General features: G+C 49.1%; 1 protein-coding gene across 2 annotated transcripts in view; it reads left to right on the top strand.

The window, feature by feature from the left end:
• ADCY2 (adenylate cyclase 2) overlaps nucleotides 1-22620 on the top strand; it is a 387890-nt gene that overhangs the window by 346870 nt on the left and 18400 nt on the right. For both annotated transcript variants that reach the window (XM_045795930.2, XM_087867988.1), the window contains exons 19-22: nucleotides 4356-4440; nucleotides 9021-9179; nucleotides 18547-18693; nucleotides 20253-20360. In XM_045795930.2, the coding sequence (XP_045651886.2) occupies nucleotides 4356-4440; nucleotides 9021-9179; nucleotides 18547-18693; nucleotides 20253-20360 (499 nt within the window). The remainder of the gene's footprint in view (nucleotides 1-4355; nucleotides 4441-9020; nucleotides 9180-18546; nucleotides 18694-20252; nucleotides 20361-22620) is intronic.

Raw genomic sequence — 22620 nt, 5'->3', positions numbered from 1 at the left:
CATAAGAGACTCTTAACTGTAGAGAACAAACTGAGGGTTGCTAAAGGGAGGTGGGTGGGGGATGGGGTGGGTGGGGGATGGGCATTCAGGAGGGCACTTGTGATGAGCGCTGGGTGTTGTATGTCAGTGATAAATTACTAAATTCTACTCCTGAAACCAATATTACACTGCATGTTAACTAACAATAATCTAAATAAAAACTTGAAACAACACAAAAAATAGAATTACCATATAATCCTGAGCTTCTTTAGGTACTTTTCTTCTTAAAATAACAGAGGCCTATTTCACCTAGGAAAACATAAAGATTTTAAATGTAAGGTCATGTTCATGTCCCCATGCCTGGACTGCTTTCTCTCCTGAGAATTAAAAATGTCATGTTTTCCCTCAACTGAATCATTCGCCCAAGGTTAGAGACTGGTCCACCAGGCAATTCCTCCATATTGCTCATCCAATTTTTCAGGTTTCTTTGATCTTTTATACTCTCAAAACTTGAGGGCCAGAATGTTTGCTCCATTAACAGCCTCAGGGTGAGGGCCCACTGTAAATTAGTATGTGGCTACAGGCTCGTTTGGGCATCTAAGTCTCCAGAGCCCAATTTTTAGGTATGAAAGAAAGCATATTCAGCCACATTTTGGCTAGAACTGTCACTGAGTTAGAAACTTTCTCAGCTATATTAGTGCTGTGTCCCCTACTTCATCACTCGGGAATGGCACAACCAAACAAGGGAAAAGTCCAGAATGGATTTCAACCTTAAAACTTGAGAGAGAGAAGGAGGCCTCACACCCAACTAGCTAACATTTTTAGGTAAATGACCAACATGATTGTGATAGGTTGAATTGTCTCTCTCAAAAGAAGACATGCTGAACTCCTAACCCCCAGTACCTCACAACGTGACCTTACTTGGAATAGGGTTGTTGCAGATGGATTTGGTTGAGATGAAGTCCTACCAGAGTAGGGTGGGCCCTAACCCAACATGGCTGGTGTCCTCATAGGAAGACGGCCATGATGAAAGAACGCCATTTGATGGTGGAGGTGGACATTGAAATTATGTCATGGCGAGTCAAGGAGCACCAAGGATTGGTAGCTAACTACCAGAAGCCATAATGAAGCAAGGAAGGGTGTCCCCACAGGTGTCAGAGGGAGCGCTGTCCTGCCAGCACCTGATGTCCGGCATCTGGCTTCCAGAACTGTGAAATGATAAACTTCCATTGTTTTGAGCCATCCAGTTTGTAGTAGCCTGTTTTAGAAGCTCTAGGAACCTAATATGATCAGCAACACAATTGACTAGTCCAGATCTGGGATTTTATTCCATCTATTCTGGATGCCCCCTCTGCACTACACACTCCCTTCCTCCTGGCCTCTCCCACACGCACACAAGGAGCAAAGTAACCCAGGAGTGCATCTGTGGATGGACAGATTTCTCGTTAAACTGCAGGAGCCATCTGGCACTCACCCATGCATGGCCCACACAAGAGAGAAGGGGGCTCCTACAAGAATCAGCCATTCTTTTTGGCTGGACGAATAAAAGAAGTTTTTGAAAAACCTAAATGCAATCCATGAAATCGCAGTGCAGTCCTTCTTAGTTGACAGAGAGGGTCTGGAGGGGAAAAGGCATCCGTGTGTTGGCCCACAAGTCTGGTCCAAAGGCTGGACGTGCCTCGTTATTTCCAAGGTGCATGTAGGTCCCACCCAGACAAGACAGGACTTGACTTGTCTTCCCTTGTCCTTCTCCCTCCAGGTCCCCAGCCCCTCCCACCACTCATCCTCATGAAGGCTCCAGATCTAGGCAAGGGGTGGAGCAGAGCATTTCTGCCCCCTAAACCAGTGTTCAAACACATTAATGTGAGGAGCCCCAGAAAAGGATTGCTTGCCTGTATCTTCTTTGTGATTGACTGAAAACCCAGCCAGGCCCCGAATTGCATAAAGAGGGTCCTGCATCCCCCTCTCCATCAGTGATGGGGACCTGGGCTGGCTCTGCATGTTTGGGATGTCTGGTCCCTTACCTGGGAATGCAAGGAGGACCTGAGTTCGGATTGGTTGTACTGATGAAGCTGCTACAAGATCCTAACCTGGGAGTTAACATTTTCCTCTTAGTTTGGGACTGATAGGGGTACGGGTGGAAGGGGGAATGTCATAGCTGCTTTCTCAGACCCCTGGAATTACAAAGGAACAGAAGGTTCACGAAGCAACATGAAAATGTCAAACTCGGCCCGCACATCTGAGAACGTTGGCCGTGTCATACCACTTTCACTGACTGGGCAATATGGCGTCAGTATAGTCAATACAGGGGAAAAAATGAGTTTAAAATTCATTGCAGCCAGCATTGTTTATAAACAGGGCTCCCCACAGTCCCCTCAGCTGTGCTATTAGACACAGCTGTCACAGGCTCAAAAAGGAATAACTTCATTTTTTAGAATCAGTTCTGGGCAAGCAGGAAAGTGGCAGCTCTCAGCTTACTTCGTGCTCAGGAGCCAGTGACCTCCTTGTGGCTGGGGAGCTCACGTGCTTGCAGCCCAGCCAGTTTAGTAGAGAAGAAAGAGCCCCTAATGTAGGCTCAGCTTTTCTGGAGAGTTCTCTGAGACCCCAAGCCCTTCAAGCACCGAGACTGGCCATTCTGCCTCCATGTTCCCTATGCCCTTGGATCTTTCACTCTGTTAATGATAATTCACCAATCTCCATTTTCTTATCTCTTTCTCTACCTCTCCAGCTCTGTCCCCTCCTCTGTCACTCTGTAGCTAGTACTGAAACTCACAAGTGCCATTTATGAAGTGCCTCCCATGTCTCAAGCCCTGTGCTGGGTTTATCACTACCTGACCTAGTGACCAGAACAGCCTGTAAAATGGACACTGTGACCCCCCCCCCCTTTGGCCGATGACAAGAGTGGTGTTTGGAGGGGTTAACCTGGGTGGCACAGGTCGATCGAGCAGAGGAGCCTCAGTTCCTCCATGGATTTTCCTACACCAAAGCCCCCCTGAGCTCTCTCACTACCACATGGACTCCTCTTACGTCATCAGCCCTTGAACCCTCGGTAGAGAAACAGGACAACCTCAAAGCAAGTGCAACTCACAAACAGGAAGTAATTACCTGGTATTTATTTGATTTAATTACACATGACCTATGCTGCTTATGTGACATATGTCCATACATTATCATAATTTCTTTTTCAAGTCTTATTAACTGTTACGTGTGGGAGATCATCATTTGTCAGCTACGTGGGACTCCCCAGGAATGGTAGGCGATGTCTCCTTCCGTGCTGTGTTAGTCAAGGTACTCCAAAGAAACAGAACGGTTAGGATATAAATATCCTATATAAATATATATATCAATCAAGAGGTTTATCATAAGGAATTGGCTCACACGATTATGGCGGCTGGCAAATCCAGAATCGGAATCGTGAATGTCCCAGTTGGAGATGGACCGAAGGCCAGAAGCTGCTGTAGAGCCGGGAGGAGCCAGTGTTTGACTTCAGAGGCAGTCAGGCAGGAGAGAATTCTCTCTTACTTGGGGGGAGGTCAGCCTTTTCTTCTAAAGCCTTCAACTGATGGCATGCGGCTGACCTACATTACGGAGGGCAATCTGTGCTTTACTCAGTTTACTGATCAAGTGTTAATCTCATCCAGAAAACACTCAGAGACACCCAGAGTAACATGTGAAGGAATGTCTGGGCACCCCGTGCCCACCATGCATGCTGACTCCAGGTATGGGGGTGACCCTTGCTTACAACGTTGTGGTGAGGACACGGGCAGGGATCAATGACTGAGGTCTACCTGGACCCAAGGGGAAATGGGACAGTGGACCAAGAGTTTCCATCTGTGTCTCGCCTTTGAGTTACAAAGTCATATGAAAGAAGGCCTGAGAACAACGGCCTGACCAAAAAGTTATGAGAAGCTATATAACTCGTGGGTGAGAGTAGCTGGTAGAAATTAAGTTCCCTACTTCATTGTTTTTACCTCACATGATTGCTAATTTCTAGAATACTGTCTCTTTCTGAGAGGGATCACTTTAAAAGTTGAAGAAATCATATGTCAAATTACCCATATTGATCTTAGAAGGATAAAGAAAATACTATCCATATGCCTCTGTTCTTTCCTTTTACGTTTGTTAGAGCTTAGAGAAAAAGTAAGAAGTCTGTGTTAATTTGGAAGAATCTTCTGTTACTGAGCTCTCAGAGTGGGATTATTTTGTTTTGTTTTGATGCAATCTGGGCCTGAAGACGTATCTGAAAGGTGTGTGTTTGATGTAGAAAGACATGCACTGGAGGCTCTCAAGTTGATTGATATACGAATTCTAAGTCCTGTATGTATGTTGTTCTGTATTGTTTTTGTCTGTCTGTCTGTCTGTCTGTTCTCTAATAGACCAGGCATTTGGAAAGACCTGAAGACCATGGGCTCAGTGTCTCTCTTTATATTCTTCGTCACACTGCTTGTTCTGGGTAGACAGGTAAGACATTGCTTTTTCTCGTAACTTCCTCTCAAGTGCTGTGTTAATAATACTTTGCTTGTACGTTGACTCTACTTGAATTCTAAAAAAAGAGTCCGTCCGGTGATGATAACGGTAGTACTTTGCTGGTGCTCCTTGTAGCTACTTTCATGCAAACACATCAGAATAATTTTATCACTTACGAGAAACGTGGGTGTGCATGCGTAGACACAGACAAAAGGGAAAAAGGTCCCTCATTTCTTCCACAAGAGGCAAACTTTGTGAACCGTAGAGATGTGAATCTGTTTCCTGCTAAATTTCAAAGTAACGTTGTAGGTTTTATAAGCCAACAAGAGTGTTCCCTCAGTAGCTGATGCTCTTTAGAAAAATACCCCCTTCACTGGGGTTTTGCCTGCATTTCAGAATGAATGGCTTGTTTCTTTTTCTTAGAAGTGGGTATGAGTACCTTTGCCATCACTTGCAATCACTCCTAGAAACAGAGTCCTCTGTTCAAAAATCGTCTTTTGTGATGTGAAGGGAACCGTCCCTCCCTGGGCTCCCGCCCTACTTCTGGTCTCCAAGGAGAGGCCGTGGGTGCAGGATCTTCAAGGACAGTCTTCTTCCTCTAGCTGCACACAAGGACGATTGCCCAAAGAACAAAGACTCATTCCACACCACGCACTCTGCCTTCACCAAAGTTTCCTTGGAATTCTCCGATGAATGCTGTGACGCAGAGAAGCAATTTACATGGAAATGACCAACTAAGATGCAAAGCCAATTAAATTATGTACAGGTCCCTAAACAGTTAAACAGTAGGAAGTTAATAATTGCACAGTGAGAGCAAAGGCCAGATCTGTGGCTGCCAGTCCAGTGGCCTGCAAACCCTGTCCTCTCCCCTCATGCCTTCCTGGGAGCTCCAGTCTCCCTGGAGCTGAACTACTGTCCTGCTGCAGAATTCTAGGACACCCCTGTCTCCTCCCCGTCCCACGCTGCCTTCATCCCAGGCATGTGCGTGGTTCTGCGTTCTTCGGCTTGTAGTTTTCACCCTCAGCATGTTTCAGTAAACCCATTAAACCATGCCCTGTTCTTTTCCCCTGGTTTCATTTGTTTCTCCCAAGACCTGGCTTTCTCCACTATTGACCTGCGTTCTGCTCTCACTCACAGAGAAAAGGCATGTCCACTCTCAGGAAACCTGATTAGAAGTGAAAGATGGGAAATAAATGGGCTTCTGTGCAGAATATCACCTACGTGATCGTTCCTCCAGAGACATGGCGGACCCCTCTGTGGGGTCACCTGTTTCTCCATTTCGTCCCAGGGATGTTTGGTCCTGCACTTCCTCCTGCTGGAGTGATCACTCAAGGTTGCTTCACAGCAATACATTTTAAGGACCTAGAAATCAAACTGAATTCTCCCCACTCTTTTATTGGTCGCTGAGGTGATAAGCACACAGTACCCCTATGTACGTGTATGTGTTGCTGCCTCCAGTGGTGCCCCGATCCGTTACTCTCTGACGTGAGACAGACAATCCAAAGGGTTCAAGGTTATGGTTGGGCGTAATTTAACACAACAGCTCTGACCTTCGTCTTACCAGGAGTCATCTCTTGTTCTGTCACTAATGTTAACAATAGGTCGTATACACACCTAGTGGCCTGAAAAGTCACTGCTCCCTACAGGGGTGATGCTGATAACGATCATTCCCTAATAGCTGGCACCTGAGATGTGCCAGGGTGAGCCAGGACGAAGGTTCCAAGTCTTCTAGGCTCATAAGAATGTCCAAGTTTTTGTGATGTAGTGCTTCTGCATACAAGGTGTCACAGAAGTCCAATATTTAAAATAAGATTTTTAAGTTTCATAAATAGGCACAGACTGAGGGTCACTGATTACCCAGGTCATTTTTTTAAACAACGGTATGGACATTTTGCAACTAAGTTTTGTTGTCATGTGTCCTCATGACTCCCCTGTTCCATGACCATCTTTTTTGAAACGATGGTGATATTTTTGATTCCTGAGCAAATTAGCGTGCTAAATATTGGGTATCTGAAACACCTTAATAAAACCATAACACACCTCCTGGAAAAGAGCTGGGGTTCTACTCTCTGTATTGAAATATAGTCAGTGATAGAAATGCCAGCCTGAGCTCAAGAGACTCTTTGGAGAAAGGAAGATTCCCTGTATTTCTCCCGAGTTTAAATGACCACACAGTGCCATTGAGGGTCTGCGTTCTAGGTGGGCTCCTTCGAGATACGGATCCGGGCAGGTGGCAGTCTGGTGGCCTCACTTAGGCTTGATTCCCATGTGCGAGGCTTCAGAACCAAGAATTCGTGGAATCACATGCTGCCTGCCCCCCGCCCGGGACCACCTCTTCTGTCCACACAGAAAGATGTAAAGCCCTCTAGTTCCTCAGCTTGCTTTCGGAGCTAGACAAGCAACAGCTGCCCTTGAGGCTGTGTCCGGTGTGAAAGACAGCAGTGAGGCGCCCACAGACGGCCTGGGGCCTTTCCAGGCTCTTCCTCTGCTCTCTTGTCATTGCCAGCTCAAATGAAGGGCGAATTCCACGTCTGGTGGGATCTGGGCCCTGAAAACTGTCAAGTAGCCGCAGGCAGACTCTGGGAGATAGATGAGGATGTGGGGATAAAGGTTCACAAAGCAGGACTGCTGTTTTAGTTGAAGGGACTTACAGAGTTCTTGGAGGCAGTGGCTTCCCATGACCCTCTGCTGCATGCCCCATATGGCCTGCCCCTGGGCGTCTGTGTCAGATCCCCCTCTCCCTTCTCCTATAAGGACACACTCATTGGACAGGCAGCCGACCTTCAATCCCGCATGATCTCATCCTGAGATCCTTAAGTTAATTACACCTGCAGACTCTATGTCCAGAGAAGGTCAGTCACAGATACTGCAGATGAGGAATTGGACTCTTTCTGGGGGACAGCATTGAATCCATTCAACTGGTTTGTCATAGAAACATCTGTCTTCCGTTGGGGGCTTCTCCCTGAGTTTCTGATGAGCTTGTCCTTCAAGGAGAGGGTCCTCTGGCAGAGCACCCTGGGAAGGTGGGAGGTAAAGACTTGCCAAAATGTCGCTTTCAGTCCACTGGAGCTGGTCCCACAGTGCCTCTATTCCTTTCATACGAGACTTACCGAGTGCTCTCAGTCACTGGGGAGGCCTGAGCCACTCCTTAGTACGGCTCGTGGAAACCCCACACAGTCCCCTGCCCTGCCTGCTGCTGGGCCCCTCCCCGGGTCACTTTGTCTCATCTCAAGTGTGCATCTGTGTCTTCTCTATGCCACCATCACAAATTGCCAAGTCGTCTCAGTTTAGAACCAGCCACACCACTGGTTCATCCCCAAAAACCCAAACAAATAATCTATTCTCCAAGCGAGAGGCTTTTTCCAGTAAGTGCAGGGCCTGATTTCTCTAAGTGCAGAATGTGGAAGGTTTGGCATTAATGTAAAATTTAATATAAACAAACATTAAAAATATCTCTTTTGCAATCTTAAAAAAAAAAATGTCTCTATACAAAAAAAAAATTCCACACCAGAGGAGGAGGAATAATTTTTGAGCATATCCTACATGGTTCGAATCAAACCTAAATAATGAATGATCATTGTTCCTTCGCTTTCAAAATGTGAATTTTTTTAATTGCCATCTGTGCATGAGAGGCTGTGTGTATGTGTGTTTGTACTGCACTAATATAATTAATCAAACCAATAAAACAAACCCCCAGCACTGATTTCTTCTTTGCAATTTTTTTTTTTTTTTTTGGTCAGGAAGTTACGGTTTGGGCTGGAATGCACCCTGTTAGGCCCTTGAGTTATAGGAAGAGTCTTTCAGGGCTGTTTTCACCATATTAAATTATTTACATCATAGCAGACCTAACACGATGCCAAAATCAAAGAGACCCTTTGCCAGGAAGCAGGCCTCTCTCTCTCTCTACATTAATAATAACAGTTTAAAAAAAAAAACATTAAATTCCACTACATTATAAAGCACAAACACGCACGTTTTTTACTAGCTGGCACCATCGTAATTACATGATACCCAAACGAACTTTCGTGTAAATACAATATCATTTTCTCAGTGCCATGCAATCCTGAGTGAAGAAATAGGAAATTTTCAGTGAATACTGAATCACAGGATTTTGTGGCAGGGGAAACCTGATTTTCACATAGTAAAGGGGAACAGCCACAAATGAGCAGCCTTATTTTTTAAACGCAAATTACCCAACCGTGCACTCTCTCAGCTCACGTATTTCCCATTTTTCATGTATTCGTTGTTTATAGTCTATTATGCCTCTTCTCAAAATGTAATTCGAGCCATCTTTTATTAACATAACTTTGCAAGAAACTTCCATGTCACTGACCACTGGCTCCCCTGTTTCTGAGGCTGGTTCTTTCCCGAACTTGCTTTTTTGCTAATGCAGGCGAGGGGTGGACTGGGAGATGTTTCGGGGCAGCAGCGGGCTTCGTAGGGAGGGTGACCGTTCTGTGGGGGGGTTCGTTTTTCAGTTTTGTTTCATTCTTTTTGTTTTCTCTTTAAAACCTCCGCTCTCTGGCAGGACGAGATGCCTATTGTTTCTTTACCTCTGTGTCCTCTTGTAACAGAATGAATATTACTGTAGGTTAGACTTCTTATGGAAGAACAAGTTCAAAAAAGAGCGGGAGGAGATAGAAACCATGGAAAACCTGAACCGCGTGCTGCTGGAGAACGTGCTGCCCGCGCACGTGGCGGAGCATTTCCTGGCCCGGAGCCTGAAGAACGAGGTGGGCACCACGGGGCGCTGGGCTGGGGCAGGGCGAGCCGGTCCTGGCCGTGACCTGGAGGCCGGTGGCCCTTCAGACACCTGAGTGCTCCGGATGTCTGCTGTTGGCCTGAACTGGTCCATTTTGAGGAGATATTGTTTGGTTTATAGAGACGTCAGCTGAGACGAGTGAGTTAGAATCCCCTCTGAATGTGGGTTCATTGTTCCTGGCTTTTATTCCCCATCACGTGAAGTTTTCAAGGTGCGATGGGAGTCCCTGGGATTGCAAACAAGTCACAAAAGTGGCCTCTCCATGGTGTGAGGGCCGCCTCCCTTACCAGCATGCAGCAGAGACCAAATCGAGAGGCACGGTTCCAGCAGCTACCCTTTGGCTCACAGCTTCCCCGAGAGCCTTTAAAGGGCCTTAGAATTTCAAAGATAGGACGGAGACAGAATTAAGACATTATCCACACAAGAGCAGGTCAAAAACTTGAATCTGCTCCCTTGAATGGATAGAGATGGTGGTTTCTCGGAGCCTCTGAGGGAATGGATACTTAGCTAGAATTGGAAAGACGAGGGTGTCATTTTCACATCGAAATGGCTCGTGAAGTCAGATGTCACGAGATTTCTTTCATGTTCCTGACGTACGAGAGTCAGCAGACGTATTGACAGCGGGACACTCGTGTTTGAGCACCCATGGTGTGCAAAGGCCTGTGTTTGGCGCCATGGGGGTTTCAGAGATGAGGTGCAATCCGTGTTTGGGGGAGGTTTTCAGTTGGGATCGGGAGCAGATGAGGGATCTGGAAACTTGCAGATGCATGAACTCGCTGGTCGCTAAGCCCACCCTCCATGACTCTAGAGTGCAAAGCAACCTCAGGTTGAGAAGGCTCGGAGCAGTGTTTTCCTGCAGTGTATTTAAAGTTGACGTTAGGTAGAAAGCGCCGGCGGTGAGTGCTGGACGTTATCACCGTCTTCATCCTGGAAGTGTGCTGGGCGTGGCAAACCGGTCAGGTCCCACAGCAGGGCTCACTGACTGTGGACCACTCACTTTGCTGTTTCTTCTGCTGCTCTCGGCAGCCTGTCTGCCTGCCGGTCACAGATAATGAAATCGCCGCGTGTATTAAGAAGGAGCCATCTGCTTTCAGTAGGGACACAGAGCATCTTTATGTCTGTATGCCTGGCCGTCAGTTCAGCTCATAAATTCAGCGTGTGCCTAGTGTTGTTCCTGCGCCGTGGCCAGGCTGGTGCTGGGCCTGGACACAGATGAACGAGACAGAGGTGGCCCCTTAGCCTGGAGGGGACAGCGTCGTCTTGTCTGCAAGCACACTAGCAGGATTAATGTGGGAGTCCTCACATTAATGTGAGGAAGTGGCTTCCGAAACTGAAAAGAAAGTTCTAGAAACTGGCTGGGGGGATGGAGGCTGGGGAGGGAAAGAGTGAGAATGTTCTGGCTGCAAGAGGTTACTTCTGGCCGGAGGAGTGCCTAATTTGAGCTTGAAAAGGTCCCTGGGATCAGCTCTACCCCCTTGCAGACCCCTCCTGATGTCTCCTGACCTCTCCCTGGGCCGGACCTGGGGAATCAGCGGATCTTCTCTGTTCTTCCCTGTCGGTCTGACTTCTTCTAAGCAAATGTCTGAACACAGCTGCCTCTTTGGAAATCATAAGGAACGGCAGGGTGGGTGAGGGGAAGAAACCTAGAGGTGGATCGCATGGGCTTGACCCTTACGACCACATGTGGACTTTGTCCTGTGAACTTGACCCGGCTACATCCTCAGGCCGAGGCCAGTCTCCCCACTCATAAAAGGAGAAGCACTGAGTTTGCAGTTGCATTGGGTGCGACACTACACATCACATCGCCCTGAGCGTCCCCGGGGTGGGCCTGAGGAGGGCATTTGACAGAGCAGGACACAGTCCCCCGTCCACACAGGGGGCATAGCTAGCGTGGGGGCAGCGCCAAAACACCGGTGCTGCTGGCAGCTGATGCTGACTCAGCCATTTCCTGAGTGGCCCTACTGCGTGCCAGGCCATCACCACAACTCTCAGGTGCTCTCCAGAGAGGGGCGACCTTTCTCTTCAAGTCTCACTAGTGTGGCCTTTTTAAGACTGGAACACACACAGGGTCTCCTGGAGCCTTCACCACCCGGGGGGGGGTCCCTGAGGAAGGGCTGTAGCCAGGGCGCGGTGGCCCAGTAGTCTCGAGTCATAACTCCGGCGCTCTCTGCACTGGCATTTCGGGAACTCTTCAGGGACCAAGTAGGACTCGTCGATGACATCAGCTCTGTGCTGTGTTTCCTTCTTTGTCAGATAAGGAAAGTGAGTTCCCTGGGGGACCTCATGCATGGCCACCTCATCCCTGTGTGCACTTGGAACCTGTCTGAGGCCCCAAAGTAATCCCCAGCTCGCGGGTGGCTCGAGAGGACAGCTCATCCCTGCCCACAGGAGCCAGAGCCAGGACCCCAGCCGCCTGCAGCCCTGTAGGAAAAGAAACATGTGCTCCATCCCGGAGCCTCTCTAGCTCACTGCCACCGACCACTCCAGGCCCCAGAGCCACAGACCCACGTCAGGGGTCTTTGGTTTTCGCTCAGGGTCCCGCGATCCCCGCACATCATTAGATGTGTTTTCTCTAGCTGCTGAGGTTGCTCAGGAGGGTAGAGCGACACACGCTGAATCTGAAATTGGGGGCATCGGACCCGTGAGATGGTCCCTGACTCGGTCGCTTCGTTCTGCACAGCCGTGGGCTGCACGGTGCTCTGTACGGAGGCAACGGCACACAGCTGTCCTTGGTTGTCACTTGCCATACTTTACTGCCAGGTTGTGTCGCTTGAGTTAAATATGGGGGGAGCCTCACGAGCTGCCACTGTAAGTCTGGAGGATTAAAAGCTTTCGGGGACCCCCGTCGGGCACCGTGCCGTCAGGGCGGCCCGCCGTGGCTGCTCAAAGGCGGCGCATGGTGCAGGCAGGCTTTGCTCTGTCTTGCCGAAGATCAAACAGTGGGTGTAGGAGATCCTGCTGGTTATGAGCTTCCTGGGGAAAACCCTGAATGCACAACAGAGCTCGCCGCACAGGGCTGAACAAGAAAGAAAATCACCAAACCCCCGTCTCACAGTCCTGAGCGCCCCCACCGTGAGTCTCCGTAAGGGACGATTATGGTTTTTGGGTTTTCCCCCCCAAAACTCCTAACAAGGTTACTGTAAGGAGACTCATTTGAGTGCATAAACCATAGTAAATTCCTGTCCTTCTGACTTCCTGACAGGTTGGCTGCCCACCTTCTCCTGTCCCCATCAGACCCTTCCGTCCTTGCCTGACTGTCCCCGGACAGAAAAAACCATTCCCCACCCTAGCGATGGGTAATCCTGGCCTCAGAATCTCAAGCCAGCCAGGCTGCTGTTGCTCGGCCTTCTGCTGCTAGGCAGTGATGGCATGTGTGCTGTTTGACGGCACGGATCCTGTCAAGGACCTCTGGCGTCAGGGCCAAGTAGATGCCCCCGGCGTGAGCGCTCTCTCTCCTTAAACCTTCCCGAGGGGGAGGTCCAGCTGTTGTGGAATGTGCAGGCCCTGGAGAGGGATCTTTTCTGCTGGATTCCAGGCCAGGCATGGCAGCGTGCCGCCAACACTGGGGACCGTGAGAGAGCCCTGCACCCAAGAGCAAGGCTTCTCGAAGGGAAGGGATGCCTGCCCCGCCTGCTACACATGCCAGCTTCCCTGCACCTTCTGGGCCCTGCTTGGTGGCTGAGAGCACAGGTCCAGTGCCAGCCCTGGCACTTCTGAGCTGTGGGACCCAGGCCTCCATGCTTTCAGAGGCTAGGACTGGTTTTAAAAGCAATAATTCATGCAAAGCTCTCAGAGCGGTGCCTGGCGTGCAGTCAACACTCAATTTCAGTTATCTTGTAAGCAAATATCCCAGATTCATGCAAAACTTCAGAATCACTGCCCACTGGAATTTATTAATAGCTTCAAGGAAGTCTTCTTCCCCGACCCTTTACGTGGCCCAAAGAGGATGGAGAGCAAACCCCAGTGTAATCCCTTTGCCCTCAACTGTGGCAGCTCATCCTTCCCAGCTCCTCCTCTGGGGGGTGGGCTGAGACCCTGGGTTACTTTTAGAGCTGGTGTGGGGTTGGGGACAGGAGTATGCCTTTCCGTTCCACTGTAAGCGTTCCAAGGCATGGTTTTCTGGAACAGTCCTTGGGAACATGACACGTGACCTCAGCCAGGACCGATGTTTGCAAAGAGCCTTCCAACTCTTTTTGATTCTCTAGCCCACCACATGGATGTTGAGAGGAAATGAATTTCCCTTCAGAGGTAAAGAATGATTTAATCACAATAACAATCCCCGAAAGCCTTGATTTCTATGAAAGCTTCCCTCCGCCTGTGCTCCCGGCGTGTGGGCCGAGCTCGCCTGGTGTCTGCAGGCGCCTCTTCCTTCCCTCGGGGCCTTTGTTTGGCTTAGCACTTCTGCAAGCTTCTCCGTCCCCCAGCTGCCCAGGGTCTTGGCCAGATCCGGGCACCAGGCCGTTCAGGCTCGGGGAGAGAGCTCTGTGCGCCCGGGCCGGAGCCCGTGAAACTGCTGTGTTGCAGCAGGAACGTTTCGAGAGGCCTCTTGAGCAGACCTCAAAGCCGGCTTTCATCCCTTGTTGACAAGACTACATTTTGTCACGGAATGGCCCCTTTGCCGAGTCTCCAGGTGGTGAGGACGGCGTGTGATACTGAGCCGGGCAGCCTCGTTGCAGGAGAGCTGAGGCTTGATCAGAACAGGACCCAGATGTCCTTATGGAGATTCACCAGGTGCGCAAACAGTACTGTCCTTCCCAGCTGCGAGCCCCCCGCCACCACCCCGTCCAGCCAGACCCCTCAACCGTGTTCCTCATAGAGTCAGGCTGGAATGCCGCCTGGCTTACGAGAGATGCTTTTGTGCTAGTTACTTGACTCCCCTGAATAAATTAGGGCATTAGGTGACAACTGGGGACACAGGTGTTACATGGTTAGCATCTAGGTCAACTGGGGGCGGGGGGGGGAGGGGTGGGAGGTCCTCCTTGCTACAGAATGAATCAGTAAGAGAGAGCACTGGAAGTTTGGAAACTGAGCGCTAGTGGCAGTTCTGAACACTTTCTAGGATACCAAGCAGACATGTCCACACCTGGGCCTAAGCAGCGCCAATCACGCTTTGTTCCTGTGTTCTCTTTACTTGCTCTCTCTCTCCAGCTAGACCTGAGCTCCTTAGAGCAGGGCTTGTGGGTCCTAACATGTGGCATGAAGCCTAGCATGCAGCGGGCCCCCAGGAGGGAGTGTGCGTGTGTGTGTGTGTGTGTCCACTTGCGTGTGTGCACACGTGCAGACGCACGCACCAGATGCTAAAGTGAATTTCAGCCTGTGACACATAAGCGGGAGCTCCCGTGTTCCAGAGGGAACACTAAACCGTTTGTTCATTTACTAATGCCCTTCCTGTAAACTGGCTGCATGATTCTCGGCCCCTCCCTCACAGGAAGCATAGGAATGGGCAGGAGGTGGAGGCTGGAGGCTGGAAGAGGGGTGCCAGCAGAACATAGTGAGAGGTCAGCCCCCCAGGGATCTTCCCTTCACCTCTAGCCTTGTGCGTGAGCCAGAACCTGCCATGTGTACCCTATGCTGGGGCCACTGAGTGGTGTCCTGGGGCAAACACGTACCTCTGGGGGACACAGGTGACAGGCAGGTCCCTGACAAGTGGAAAATGCAGAGGGCAGGGACTAATTGAAGTGTCTGGGCCGAGAGAGCTGGGGCTGCGGGTGGGGATGTAACTCTCAGGGCTTGTGAGGGCAAAGGATGCTGAATGTTGCTCAGGGACAGAGCAAGAGAAAGAGCCGGCACAGGGTTCTTTGAGATGCTGTTCTGCAGAGCCACTGGGAGGGGTGAACAGGCCCCGGCAGAGAAGCTGTGAGAATAGCTAGAGAGCCTGGGGCAGAGAGTGGTCACAAGCAGGAGGGAGTGTATCGTCCACAGCAAGGGAACCTCAGGTGGGGTGATCAGCGATGGAGGAAGCGACAGAGAGTCTTCAAATAACTCCTGGCAATGTCCGCCGGGCGTGAGTGCCCCGGGAGCGTGGCAGAGTCAATGGAGCGCTTTCCTGCTCCATCAGACAATTCCTTCTCTCCCTGGCCTGCACCCCTGGGGGTCTGGAAAGCCTGTCTAAGCAATGGGGAGGGTCAGAGTAGAAGCATGAGTAGAGAGAGTGTAGAAGCCAATCATACCCCTTGCCCCCCGCCCCCGCAGACCTCCCCCTGCAGCAGGCCCACACTGCCGAAGAAGAGCCCCACGTTCAGCCAGGTTCCGAATTTTGACCACTCGTTGGGCTGGGCATTTTAATTATTGACAAGAGGACTTGAATCACCCAAGAGTGACAGAAAGGGTCACGGGGTTGTCCCAAGTCCTTGTCCAGGGTTGGGTTGGGTAGGAGAAGAATGGGTGTCACTCAGCAGACTGAAAGGGGCAGTGGGCACAGAGATGCTCTTGTTTTGTGATTATTTTTTAATTACTTGATCTTGTTTGACCGAGTGTTGACGTGTGAGCGAGTGTTGAAATGACACCCGAGCTCGTTTCTGACTCCAAAGCCCGGTGACACCTTCCAGCAGCAGCATGCCCAACGAGAGTCACCCATCCTCGACTTTGAATTCCAGAATCTCCTCAGACACAGCCCACTTGCCCTAACCCCATGCCCAGATCCTCTGGAAATATGAGACCAGCTCAGGCCATCAACCAGGCAGCTTGTGGTCCTCTCCGGCCCCAAACCCAACCCAAAGACCTGAGGGAACGTCTCATGCGTTTAGGGTATGAGTCAAAGCCCTGCACATTTCACTGGCTCCAGAGAATTTATGAAGTTTCTCATTTTGAAGTTTCCCTGTTTCACGAGAATAGTCCTTGAGCCTTGAATCAGGGACAGCGGGGCCAGAGGTCCATGCTCATCCTTGGTGTTTCCCCAAAGCTTCCAAATGACTGATCTGTAGAAAGAGTAGGTGAGCGGTTTGCAGCCCAAGCCCCCAGCAGCACTCATCACCTGCAGTGTGCCCGACCAGGGCTCCAGAGATGAGCCCTGGCCCCAAGGCCAGCCGGGAGCCCTGGTGTGTCACCCAGCTGCCCTGACCTTCCATTCTCTCATTTAGCCTGTGATTCGTAATCCAGGCTGCACAGCAGAAGAACCCGTGGACCTTTTCCAAAACATGCACATGCTTGGAGCCAACCCCAGGTGATGTTTGGTCAGAGGAAGACCCATTGGTGACTGTCCCATGCATTCCTATTTGAGGACAGCGGAATGACATAACACGCCAGACTCCTTCCAATAGATAAACCCTGTTTTATTAGACTCCAAACCAGTGCAGTTAAAAGGGACCCTCATCCAAACTGCCAGTCGGTTCAGTCTTGTGTTTCATTGTCTCCATCTCCGCATGCCCTTAAAGACCTCGGCGGAGAGGACAGAGGTAAAGTCACACGACCTGCATGTGGTTGGAGGCCCACGCTGCCCCTGAGTCTGAACAGCGTGGTCTGTGGTCATGGGGAGACGCAGGTTCACGTGTAAAGTGGACTGTTTCTAAGAGTCAAGTGTGCCTCGGACTTGGTAACTGCGATCTTGGGCAAGTAATGTAGCCGCCCTCTGCTTCAGTCTCCCCTTCTGTACATTGAGAATCATAGCAGCAGCCTCATAGGTCAGGGGCAAGGTAATGAAGCCTGTGGGGTGTTCAGGCAGCAGGCGCCGAGTCAGTGCTGATCACTCCCGGCCTTCCTCTTACCATCATCATTGCTCCCCAGAAGGTCACTCTGGCCGGTGTCAGCAGACAGCAGGGGACAGAAAACATTTCTTTGTCTTGTTGATGTACTTCTTTTCCTGAAGAGCAGGAAAGTCAGTGAAATGTATACTTCTTTTATAAAACTGGCATTTTTAACTGGGACAGGGGTTTTCTCTCCCCTGTACCCTGACCCCCCGGCTTCGTCAGCATTACTAGAACCTAAGCTTACAGTCACATGTGCCCCACATTGCCTTCCCAGGATATGAATGTTCCCAAAAACAACTTCTCAGAGAGACAAAGTACAGGTCTGCACAATGAGCCAGCTCAGCCATGTTGAGAGCCGAGTAGAAAAGAAAAACCTTGATTCCATTGTTCAGGTATTTTGTGAAGATTGTGAAGCAGGAGCGGAAGGCATGACAGGGTGGTTGGCCCTGAGAACAGGAAGCCGACATGAGTCTGGCTTTTCAAGAAGTGGTTGTGACCTTCATGGGTCGCCATTGTCCTGATGTGTTTGTTATGAGGCCTCAGTGGGGGGAGAATACTTCTTCTGAGAAGCCACCAACCCTTGGAGTTACAGGGCTGTTGAAGTGCTCTCTGCCTGCTGAGGGATTCGTCTGGGTGCCCCAGAGAGCACAGCTCACTATAACGTCCATGCGAAGTGGATTCCCTCACCCTGACAGGCACACAGGAAGCCCGGCCGACAGCATTCTTTCTCCACTTTGAGGTCGGCCATCTTGTTTAACAGAACACTCCTCACGGTCCTGGGTGGAGGGGGTGTTTCCCGCACTGCACCCCACCCACCATGGCACCTGGCCTTCCTGCCTGTGTCGTGTCACCTGCAGGCCCTGATGAGCCAGCGTCAGTGGGAGGACAGCTCCTCACACCCAGGACCAGCCCCTGTGCCCACGTAACAACCCTTCCTTTCTGAAACCGCCACTGAACTTGAGGTTGTATGTTGAAAACATTATGGAAACACCTTAAAATTGTATTGACAAGACATTGTAATTTTATTCATGTCTATATGGATGAAGAACTGTGAGCCTCTTTCTATTTAAAAACAAAATGCTATCTTGAATGAACAGTGTTGGTGTTTGATTCTGTATGAATGAGTAACCTGGAGAGTTTCACTGGATCTTTCTGGTGTACTTGAGGAGTACCTTGGTGGATTTCATCGGCTCCTTTCTGGAGACACTAAAGAATAAAATGTATAAGGATCTCAAAGCAAAGGCTATAGCCATCACAAATCATTTTAGGCCATTATAGTAGTTTGGGAGATCATTTTGTTTGCCTTCAATTGCTTAAAGGATACTTCTTTCGTAAGTCAGAAGTCTACGATCTCTTGTCATGGTCTAAGGTAGAGATGGCAGAGAGGATTTTACTGGAAGGACACCTCCTCTTAGCTGATAGTGGCAGTGGAGGCACTGTGTTGAGGGTTCAGAGCCTGCATCCTGCTCCTTAGACGCCTTCACCTGCCATCAATGGCCAGGGTCTGGAATGGGCTCGCGGCTGGTATGGGGGAGGTGGAGTGGGGCACTGGGTGATTTCTTCACCGGTTCTGGCATAAAGAAACACCTGCCTTAAGAGTGTGTTTGTTGAAAAGGTTTCCTAGTGCTCAGTTCTTCCTTTTCTCCTGGGCAGGAGTTATACCACCAGTCCTATGACTGTGTCTGCGTCATGTTTGCCTCTATTCCGGATTTCAAAGAATTCTACACAGAATCAGATGTGAACAAGGAGGGCTTGGAATGCCTTCGGCTCCTGAATGAGATCATCGCCGACTTTGATGATGTAGGTACTTGAGAGTTATCTTGAGGGGTAGCCCCCACCCCACACTGTGACATTCTTGTGGCCACTGCATTTGAAGTTAGTCCAGTCTTGTGGCATATCTTAAAATATGTCTTTTGGTATAATTTGTGGTGGCTGGCTAAAAATTAAAGCCTTTTGCTCTCTTATGGTCCTTGACTAATTTTGGAGAGAGAAATATATTTAATTTGTGAGATAGTATGATCCGTAGGAACAAGTACCAAAATCAATATCAATGAAATGTCTTTCCAGTGTGCTCATGAATTTTCTCAAAAGGCTTGAGCTCCAAGGAAAATGCTTGCTTATCTCTTGATATAAAAAGAGATAATTAATGTATTTATCATAGTAGATTATTGGCATGTCTATCTCAGCATGCTGCAAGGCCAGATATCAACTTGAACTGTGCGGGGATGACATGCTTTATTATTGAAAAAGCAGTCTGTATGAGGGATAATATATTTTAGAAGGGACAAAGTATATGTTTCAGAATTTGAAATAGGTGTCATTTTTCAATTTCCAATATTCTGCCCACATAGAGAATAATGTGTTTTCGGGTGAGAACAAACACGCCTGTGGTTTTAAGGATGTTGGTGCTACATCATTCTTATAGATATCAAGCAAAATATAGCAAATTGACATACATGAACATAGGTTCATCAGGATCCATGGAGCTTTGAAATTCAGGGATGAAATTATTGATGTTATAGGATGGTTTCAGGCCAGCCTTCTAAATGTCTTGTGTGACCTGTGCATTTCTCTGCTCCCACCACTGTGACCGTGAGGTTGACTCAAGACTTACGGTGAAGTCATGGCAAGTAGAGATTCCCACGGGTACGCCTGAAAGCAGGACTACCAGCAAAGGGTCGGGAGCTTCCCAGGATTCCATTGGTACCGTTGTCCTCCTGAGCAGATACAGACAGAACCTTTCAGAGTCCCCTTCCCTTCCTCTCTCCACCCCTTCTCTTTCCTACAGCTTCTGCTCTTATTTTTACCTATTCTCCATCCCACCTCAAGTCCTAATGTACTTGGATGGGGAGGAGGCCTGTAAGAAGCTGGTAACTGGTACCAGAAACTGGGACAAGAAACAATTGGGAGCCATTCTAGATCATTATTCCCTTAACATCTAGAGCTCAGAGTCAAAAGCCAATTCTCAGCACTATAACTGGTCATAAATCACCCTCCCCGCGCAGGGAAGACCTCCCTCACTGAATCAGACGTTCGTGTTTATGCCTTTCAAACCCAGAGTTGGGAAATTTATTTGAGGCCATTGTCACTTGCATCATAATTTATCTTAGTTCCTTCACTAGCAGATTTTAAAAGGTAAATCATGTTAATTGGAAGTAAACCATTATACTGCATTTCCTTTCAAGGACACACTCTTTGTGGATCATATAAAGTGTTCTTTCTCAACAAAGCCCAAGGTCAAGGTGTGAGTAAGCAGGGGTTGAAATAAGTCATATTCCCATTACTGGGAACTAGAGTTTGAGACTGTCTCTAGAAAGTGCACCCAGTCCAGTCACTGAATGCTTGTCATTGCTTCACAGCTGCTGTCCAAGCCGAAGTTCAGTGGAGTTGAAAAGATCAAGACCATTGGCAGCACATACATGGCGGCGACCGGTCTGAGCGCCGTGCCCAGCCAGGAGCACGCCCAGGTACAGACGTATCGGCCACGCAACAGCACACTGAGCCTCAGCTCCACACACATCCTCCCTGGGGCCCAAGCAGGCATGCACTGACTCGTAAGCTGTGCTGGGTATACAGCCTAAAGCTCATTGATAAGACCTTACGAGAAAACGATGAGAATCCAGAGGCTTCTGAGGGTCTGTTCACAGAACTCCTTTCTTTGGTCATCAGGGATAGGAAAAAGCAACCAGTCTGGTAGCTGCTTGACACCAGAAAAATATACAAGAAAGTAGATTAGAGCTGTTTATTTTAGGATGACTCGTTGAAAGATGGCTCCTGGTCTTTTGATTAAAAACAGTGTGGTCAAAACCAAGCTAACCCCCTAGAAATGTGGTTGAAAAGGTGGTTTGGGCAAAACTGAGTATCTCCATTCAGTTGACTATAGTTTTGAGGGTGTTTTCTGTTATGTCGTGTTTTGTTTCTCTCTCTGTGTGTGTGTGTGTGTGTGTGTGTGTGTGTGTGTGTGTGTGTGTATAGATACGCTATGTAGCTTGTGGCTCAATAAACAGGACCCCCCCCTCTTCCTTTCAGGACAGTGGGCTCCCTGATGGCAGCAGGACGGGTTTGCTTTGACGCAGAGGGGGCGGGTGCAACTCCGAGGAACAGAACTTACCAGAACACAGCTTGCTGTAGGCAGGCCGACTCCTCCCAAGAAGAGAAGGGCTGAGCCCATATGCTCCGCTCCCTCTCCCACACCCACCTCCCACAGACTGACGGAGTGAGAGGGACAGAGACACAGCCGCGTGCTAACAGCGCTCCCTCTGCTCTTCTTCCTCAGTATTCATGGGCAGAGACTGGAACGTGAATCATCTCAGCGCTAGCAGTTTTCCGAGTGAATGGGGTACTATGTATCCCATTTGCTCTTCTCCTTGGGTGTTTGCTTCCAGATTATTATTTTTTAATGGGTAGGCATTACTTTAGTAATAAGGAAAAGCGAGATAAATGAGCAGTAAGAGAAACCTTAGGGGAATCTTACCTTGAGTTCTGAGCAGTGCCCTCCCAAGCCATCTTGGTGCCAGAGGTGAAAGGAGAAATGTGCAGCCCTGTATACATGGTATTGTGTATTTTTAAGGGTTAGATTTTTATTGACGGAACATTAAAGTATTGGAAAAACTTGGAAAATTGTGAAATAAAGGTATGAAAATGTATAATATTTTAATTTTTTAAAAAAAAATTTACTTATTTGACAGAGAGCACAAGCAAGGGGAGCAGCGGGCAGAGGGAGAAGGAGAAGCAGGCTTCCCGCTGAGCAGGGAGCCCTGCACACGGCGCAATCCAGGACCCTGGCATCATGACCTGGGCCAAAGGCAAACGCTTCACTGACTGAGCCACCCAGGCGCCCCAACATTATTTTAATTTTAAGTAACTTTAAGTACCTTAATTATACCAGAAACAGAACTAATGATTATTTTATTTTCTTGACTTTAATAGAAGCAAACTTATACTTATGGGTACCTTTAATGTTATGGGAAAAGTTAACCATTAAAAAAATAACATAGAGCCTTATGTATCAGAAGGGACATCTCTCCTCTTGCCTCAGGCTGTGAGGTGTTTGGCACTTACTGTCTTAGTCAGCTGGGGCCGCCGTAACCAGCCCCGCAGGCTCAGGGGCTCCGGGAGCCAACATGGATTGTCTCGTGGTGCTGAAGGCTGCAAGGCCGGGAAACCGGGGCTGGTGAGCTCTCTCTTCCCGCTGGTCGATGGCCCCCTTCTGACTGTGTCCTGGCATGGCAAAGAGAGAGAAAGAGATCTTGGGGGGAGGGTTTTAAGGCTTCAAGATAGGAAATTGGGCAGGATACAATTCATTCCACATACTTACCTTTATTTAAAATGTTGATATTTTAGTTCATTCTGTATTTTTCTGCATTATTTTTTATTTTCAAACTACTGTGTGAGGATGTCATTTATCATGATCGTTGTGCTTTTTGGTGCCTCCTGAAATTCTGTGCCCGAGGGGAGTCCCCCACTCACCTCACCTAATCCCAGCCCTGCTTCTGAGGCCTCTCCAGCCGATCTCCCCTGGTGAGCCATTCAGGGAACTTGACCTGTCTGCACCCACTCCAGACCTTAGGTCACCGATACCCACTTATCAATCCCTTGGCGGGGCCTCAGAGCAGAGATTCTCAGAGACGCTGCCATGTGAAGACCCGTTCAGCATTGGGCGTGTGGGGTGGCACTTCCCCCATTGTCCCCTCAAACCGAACGTGTCGGACTCTGCCTGCTCCAGAC

Source organism: Ursus americanus, chromosome 15 (genome assembly GCF_024610735.1).
Source record: "Ursus americanus isolate L20-20 chromosome 15, mUrsAme1.1.p, whole genome shotgun sequence".
Lineage (NCBI taxonomy): Eukaryota > Metazoa > Chordata > Mammalia > Carnivora > Ursidae > Ursus > Ursus americanus.
The sequence above is the reverse complement of the archived record's forward strand: the minus strand, read 5'-3'. Positions and strand labels throughout refer to the sequence as shown.